This window comes from Gigantopelta aegis, unplaced genomic scaffold, assembly GCF_016097555.1.
Source record: "Gigantopelta aegis isolate Gae_Host unplaced genomic scaffold, Gae_host_genome ctg7873_pilon_pilon, whole genome shotgun sequence".
Lineage (NCBI taxonomy): Eukaryota > Metazoa > Mollusca > Gastropoda > Neomphalida > Peltospiridae > Gigantopelta > Gigantopelta aegis.
In genome coordinates, this window is record NW_024536146.1 from 1 (window position 1) to 8,000 (window position 8,000).

The 8,000-nt window shown below is 33.0% G+C and overlaps 1 protein-coding gene across 1 annotated transcript; it reads left to right on the plus strand.

Annotated features, from left to right (window-relative positions):
* Positions 1–1,295: 1,295 nt before the first annotated feature.
* On the plus strand, positions 1,296–7,798 carry LOC121366954 (cholesterol transporter ABCA5-like; the record flags this gene model as incomplete). The annotated part of the gene is made up of 4 exons (XM_041491178.1): positions 1,296–1,393; positions 2,772–3,162; positions 4,901–5,016; positions 7,578–7,798. Coding segments are annotated over 4 exons (826 nt in total), but the record flags the coding sequence as incomplete, so codon positions are not given.
* Positions 7,799–8,000: the final 202 nt, after the last annotated feature.

The following is an 8,000-nucleotide window of genomic DNA, read 5'->3' on the forward strand; positions in this document are numbered from 1 at the left end:
ATCTAATTGTAATCAGTAGCCATACATTTTATGTCCCTCTCTCATGTATTGTTTTGTAAGACTTAAGGTTACTCCCCATATAAAATTATGACTCTGCATTTTACTTAATATAAATAAAAATGAAACAATTGTTTTGAAGATATACTTGTAATATAATTCTTGACAACCACACCCCTCCCAATAATATTTTGTAATGTCCCATGACACCTTCCCCTATGCACCACCCCCCTCCGAGCATTGTGTAATTGTTGAACAACTAGATAATATCAGATTTCAATCAAATTACAATGTATTTTGAAATGGGTTTATAACAGCAGAATGATTTGGTGCCCTGGGTTAAAGGTGGGTACATCAATATGTACATGTATCTTTATCAATTCTAAAAATATATAACAACTTAGCAACAGATTTCAACAGTTCTAAATTTAACACTGATGTCATCTCCATACACCATATATAGGGTGGGTACGTAACATCAGTGGTAGCACGGGCTGACTCCACTGGACATGGGGAGTGCAGTTTTACGTACATGTAATTTGCTGCTCACCTGATACGCAGTTGATCTGGGAGTAACCACCACGACTGGTATAACAAAGGTCGTGGTATGTGCTATCCTGTCTGTGGGATGTTGCAGATTTAGATTCCTAGCTTGCTACTAATGGTACAATGTAGTGGGTTTTCTGTCTCAGACAATATGACAAAATTACCAAATGTTTTACATCCAATAGCTCTATATAGTGGTGTCATTAAACAAAACAAACTTTAACTTTTAACTTTAATATGTAATTGAAAAAAAAGCTGGCAGTGACATATTTCTCTTAATTAATAATTGAAAAAAGCTGGCAATGACATATTTCTCTTAATTAATAATTGAAAAAAGCTGGCAGTGACATTTTTCTTAAAATAATATTGGGATCATTTGTGAATTTTTGTTCACGAATTCCAAATGAGGTTAATTGTTTAATTAAAACACATTTTGATTTTTTTGTAGTTCAGAACCATTGTAGGCCTACAAAAGTGTTCAGACTAGGTAACTATCTGGTTATATAAGTATATTCCAAGTAACCAAACAATTATATAGGTTTCCAATTAAAATCTGCATGAATCAACTGGTTTGTCCCCTGATGTAACCATGCATGCATGTTTTTGTTTTGTTTTACATTCAGCTGAATTTAAGTTAAAAGGAACAATGTACTATTTTAAATTCAGTTCCGTCATGTGCATGTTGTTTTCTACAATTGTAGCCTGTAGCATTTATATTACTTTACTTTGAAATTGACTTTTGTTGATTGCAGGAAGCTTCATTATGAAAACTTCATTTTGGAGTCAGTTGAAGGCCCTGTTATGGCGAAACTTCCTTCTGAAAAAGAGAAACAAGAGGCAGTTTTTGCAGGTACCCTAGCTCTGTATATATATGTACATGTATATTTTTAACGTAATGTTTTTGGCTGACCTAGCTGGCATGGAAGGTTATGTCATATGGTGCAGCAGCCAACATCTGGCATCCATCCATCCACTGTCAATTAACTTGTCACATTTTCGACTTCTGTTCAAGTTTTACCAAGCTTGGCCAAAATTATCTTCTCGTATCTCTGACCAAGTATTCTTATCTTCCAGGCTGATTCTAAATCCAAGATGGCTACCTAGCCTCTGATTGACTGAGACATGTTTTACTTGGTTTTGTGTTCAATATCAGGCAGGTTTCAAAACAAGCTTGGTACCTGTACAGATTATCCTATCATGGTGCTGATCAAGTTTTGTTATTTTTTGGGTTGATTTGAAATAAAAAATGACCTCCCTGCATGGACTATGATTGACTTGAGACATTTTCAACATCTTTTCAAATTCAGCCATGCATGGGCACATTTCAAACAAACATATTTGCCTAATGTCCCTCAAGTAAATTGTTATATTTTGGGCAGAATTATCAAAATCTTATATGGTCTCTCTGGTCTGTATAATGGTCTGAACATTTTTTGACTTGTTGTCAAGCAGATATCAACCACACGTACTCTGAGCAAGTGATGTTATTTCTTGGCTATTTGAAAATCCAAGATGCCTACTCTGGCCTCTGAGTGAGACATTTTTTACTCCTTCTCAAGTTTATCATGTGCAAATGTCAACAAAACCTGTCTGTCTATCCATCTGTCTGTCTGTCCATTGGTCTGTCCATCCCACCATGTTCCTCACAGTATATGACATACAATGCATAGTTTTCCAGATGTTTTTCCACAATGCCTTCAGATATTGAGCTAACATTTAGTGTATAGCTTTTTCATGTACTGTTACAGATCAAGTTTTATTTTCATGGCGATTTACCCATTTTTGACAGTTATGGCCCTTGAACTTGAATATACAAAAATCTGTTTTTCTGGGTTTTGGGGTTTTTCTTTCAATATGCCTCAAGATATTGAGATTAATTATTTTTTTAGCTTTATTATATACATGCAGTTACATATAAAATTTAACTTTCATGGCGATATACCCTATTTAGTTATTGCCTTTGGATTTAGGAGATATGAAAATTTGTTGAGCACATGGGAATATGTGACTTGCTTTAGCAGTATACTCAGAATGCTTGTTATTCTACTTCTTCTTCTTTGTTATTGTTGTTGGTGGTGTTCTTGTTCTACTTCTTATTATTACTTTAATAGTAATTATTATTTTTATGCTTACTATTAGGCTACAAAACAGGTTGACCTTTAATTGTAGCATTCATTTTCCAATTCTTTTCAAGTTGTATATACATGCATTCTTTGTTTTCCTTTTAGGAGATATTTTTCCCAGTGTTCTTCGTGTCGCTCATGGCAATGATCAAAGCTTTCACACAGCCCAAGACATTTCCTGTTACATCTTTCCCTGAAAATCCTCTTTCCAATGGTAGATTTCACTTCGATACTAACAAGAAATTGTTAGTGTCACCTAACACATCAGAGGTTGTTGGTTTGATGACCGAGATATCAACCCTTCTTGGTGGTGTTCAGTATGAGACATTTTCCAGCCAGTCTGCGGCAGAGGAGAGGTACAAAGCAAACCCGACCAACGTGGCAGCTGGGATTATATTTAGTTTTGACGGTGGAACAAACTTTAAGTATGCAATTCGGATGCCATATAGATCTCTGCCTTCAATCAATGATGTATTTACTACAGCACTGAACCAGGGTTTGTAGTCTTGTTATCTGTTAAAGGGACATTCCTGAGTTTGCTGCAATTTTGAAGATGTTATCGACTAACAGAGACTTTTTAACGATTGTAATTACATATAAAATATATTTTTTGACATAAAATATTAGTGACTGTATATTAAACGTGTTTCTGATTGAGCTACTATTTGTACTAGGTTAAATTTTGTTTTTTTTCCTAAAATATATTTTTTCGTACATACGATATTATTTGAAGACAAAATCCAGCTTGGGTTCTTATATAATGTTAAGATATATATAAATAGATATATGATATTCTAAATATATATATATATATAAATATATAAAATATATATATATATATATATAGTTTATATATATATATATATATATATATTTTGGATACATATATGTAATGCAGCAAACTCAGGACATAACATACCTTTAAATATTATATATTTACATACATAACTAACGAGCTACATAATTAACATACATACTGTCCCGAGTGAATACATACAAACCGACACACACACATGGGTTTGTACAGTGTTTCTGCACAGAAAGAAATGTTTGGGTTTGGTACTGTGGAATTCTCTTTACCACAATCAACAGAGGGTATTGGGGGGGGGGGGGGGGGGTAAAAATTCCTCCCCAAGAAACAAAAATGGGTTAAGTTTAGGATTAGGGTTAAGAAAATCATACAGTAATGATAAGAGTAATTAATTTTTTTAAAAGGTTAACTAAAAACATAAATCTGCCAAAAACCAAATTGCAGGTATATGGCGCAATACCTGTTTTACCCTCTGGCAGAAACCCTGATGTACATAAATATATTTATGTCATATCTATAGGTGTGCATTATACGTTTTACCATACCAGATACAATCCCAGCTTGATGTTTAAAGTGTTACCTTTAGCATTGATCGTTTTCAAATTTGGCTAAGGTATCTCCTATTCAGATTCGAACCAAATTAATTGGTGTGTGAGTGCATGAAAATGTTTTAAGATCAGAATGGTGCCAAATGTTATAAGTAGCTATATGCAGTACCCAGAAATACTAAAGCAATAGCATATAAACTCATAGCATGTGCATGTAGCTCAGCGATACAGCACTCCTGAGATGAAAGGGGTAATAGGTTCAATCCTCTTAAATGGACTCGAAATTGGTTCTAATCCTTGGCCCTAAAAAAACCTGTAACATTTTGTTCCTTGGGTAGGAATTTCTGTATCTATATCTCATAATGGTGATTGATTACTGTTAGTTTTACAGATGCACGTATATGTATTCAATATTTATAACATATTTGAAACATTTCAGACATATGCAGGGTTCAGAATATGCAGAGTAACAACACCCCAATACAAAAAACACACTAGCTATTGAGTGTCAAACAAATGTAAATGTATACAATATAAACACAGGGTGCAGATACATGCATGTATTTGTGTTCGATATTCAAAACTAATAACATTTAAAATAATAACACTAACCACTAACTTACTCTCCTGTTCATGTATGTGCAGCGTGTCAGAACCATCTATCCTGTCCATGGGATGGTGTATATAAAAGATCACTTGCTACTTTAGAATAGAAAAACAAAATGAAGCATGTTACTTCTCTAAGACTATATTATGTAAAAAATTACCAAATGTTTGACATCCAATAGCTGATGATTAATAAATTAATGGCTCTATATATAGTGGTTTGTTAAACTTTTAACTTTATCATCCTTAATGTAAGTTTTTATTTCTAGGTCAGTGTAGAACGGACCTTACTGGAACTAGTTCAGGACGGAAGTGTCAAGCCAACTATTATCTCACAACTGGTTTCATCTGGCTTCAGAATGCTGTCGATACTGCACTCATAAAAGTGAGTTTATTACTACAAGAAAAGCTTTCAATTTTCTGGAGTTAGTATGTGGAAGAGTTTACCTAATGATGTTAAAAAATTTACTAGTTTAAATATATTTAAGAAATTTTTTTACTGACACTTCTTAGAAGCATGATTGCTCTTCTACATAATTATATCTTAATATCTTTTATGGTTGTATATATTGTACATGTATGGTTTTGTTAGTTTTTATTTTGAATAATTAATATGATTATTGTTATTATTATTGTTATAATTAGTAAGAAGGCCTCAGGGGAGAATAGTCTAGAACTACATGTAACTGAGTTACCTTCTATAAATAACATTTTTGTTATTATTATCATTAATGTAACTTTTATCTCACAACTGGTTTCATCTGTCTTCAGAATGTGGTTGATACTTAACTTTACACCAGATCTCTGATAAAAGGATTGTCAAGTTAAAATTGGAAATTTGTCTCAATAAGTTATAAACATTAATCAGACTGTTTAGTGCAAATACATATTTCATTTTTTTTGTTACTCATGAATAAAAATTATATGGGTCAACAGTAATTTTTCATACCCTCATTTTACTTTGTACACATTAGATATAATATAGAGTGAAACCTCTCAAAACTGGACCAGGGCTACGTATACCGGAATTCACTCAAAATTGGACGTTTTACAGAGACCCTTTTTAAAGTCAGTATAGAACATAACCCTTCTTAAAGTCAGTATATAGAACATAACCCTTCTTAAAGTCGGTATAGAACATAACCCTTCTTAAAGTCAGTATAGAACATAACCCTTCTTAAAGTCAGTATAGAACATAACCCTTCTTAAAGTCAGTATAGAACATAACCCTTCTTAAAGTCAGTATAGAAAATAACCCTTCTTAAAGTCAGTATAGAACATAAACCCTTCTTAAAGTCAGTATAGAACATAACCCCATCTTAAAGTCAGTATAGAACATAACCCTTTTTAAAGTCAGTATAGAACATAACCCTTCTTAAAGTCAGTATAGAACATAACCCTTCTTAAAGTCAGTATAGAACATAACCCCTTCTTAAAGTCAGTATAGAACATAAACCCTTTAAACTGGATCCCATGTTACTAATGGAAAAATGTAGCGGGTTGACTACGAGTCATAATTACCAAATGTTTGACATCCAGTAGTCAATGGTTAATTAATCAATGTGCTCTAGTGGTGTCATTAAACAAAGCAAATTTCTTCAATAGCACCTTTTTGCTTTGAATGTTTTCCAGTATTCTGAAAATGGAAGTGTCATGCACCCAATTTATTATTATTTAAAGTGATATCATTGAAATAGTGATGCCATTCGAATTTTAAAACTTATAGTATTACTCTATGCTTTGCCACATTAAAGGGACATTCCTGAGTTTGCTGCAATTTTAAAGATGCTATCGACTAAAAGAGACTTTTTAACGATTGTAATTACATATCAAATATATTTTTATGCATAAAATATTAGTGGCTGTATATTAAACATGCTTCTGGTCGTTCTAAAATTTGTACTAGGTTCAATTTACTTTTATTTCCTAAAATATATTTGTTTAGGTACGTACAAAATTATTTGAAGACAAAATCCAGATTGGGTTTCTTACAAATATTAAGAAAACAAGAAACACATTGAATATACAGACACTGATATTCTAAACAAGAAAATATATTTAATATGCAAGTTTTATTATTTTTATTAGTTGAAAACATCTTACAAACTCAGGAATGTCCCTTTAACAAAACAGTCTAGTAATTACCTCCCATCCTGTCAAAGTAGTTCTGAGATCCACATTGAGCAGACAGTGATATATTTACTTGCTGGTATACATGCATTTTTAATTTTCATAATTTTTATAATTTTAAGAAAAACTATTACGTTTATTGTTAAAAAGACGAATAAAATATAAAAAGTACCATTTGTCAAATATAGTGAAACCTGTCAAAACTGGATCACACTGGGTACTTAATATTTATCCGATATAGACAGGATCTGATGTTTAGAATTTAGAAAATTCAGGACCATAAAAACTTAGCTGCATGATTTTTGAGAGGATTCCAGTTTGTTATATTAAAAAATTATATGGTTTATTTATTCTAATCAAAGCCAAATGGTTAGTGACTGTCATCAACCTTAGGATACCCTGGGTAATTGCATGTATACTATATTTGCATTGTTCATAGATTAGTTTTCATTTAAGCTATAATTTAGCCCATATTTAACTGCATTTTCAGAGGATCATTTCTCCGACATCGACCTTAGGATAACCAAGGTAATTGTACTATAGTACATTGTTAGGAACATGCATATTTTTTTTCATAAATTAGTTTTATAATCTAAGCTATATAATTCAGCCCATATTTAATTCACTGCATTTTCAGATGATCAATTCAGAAGATTGACAGGCTAGTGCACGGCGGTCTTGCAGGTGATAAAAATAATCTCTTGGTGCTGAAATCAGTGGGAGTCTGTTTGTTTCTATCACCCCAAGCTGCCTTATTTCAAGGCCCTCAAAAGCAGAGATAAAATGTTCTAAATGATTCCCTCTTTTCACTGACAGAACAAGGATGCAACACATACTATGCCAGAGATCTCAGTCCAGTTGATGCCCAAGGCTAAATTAACAGAAAGTCTTGAAAGCATCCAAATTGGGTCAGCTATCTACTTCGTTCTGGCTTACTCCTTCTTCATCAACTTTCTGTGTGTCAATCTGGTAGCAGAGAAAGAGAAGAAGATTCGAGAAGGAATGAAGATGATGGGTCTCAGAGACTCTGCATGGTGGTAAGTAGTTATGTTCCAACTATCGATTATAACTGAAAAGTGATTGGTTTGTCTCTATGCCGATGTGCCCCTGTGTGTGCTGTAACCTCACCGTGGTGCAGGGGTGTAACATTCTCTTTGAGAATGGCCAATACAGCACAAAATTGAAGTTTTGAGTAAAATTCAGTATCCGTAAAATTCTGTGATATTTGTGTTTTTGCAC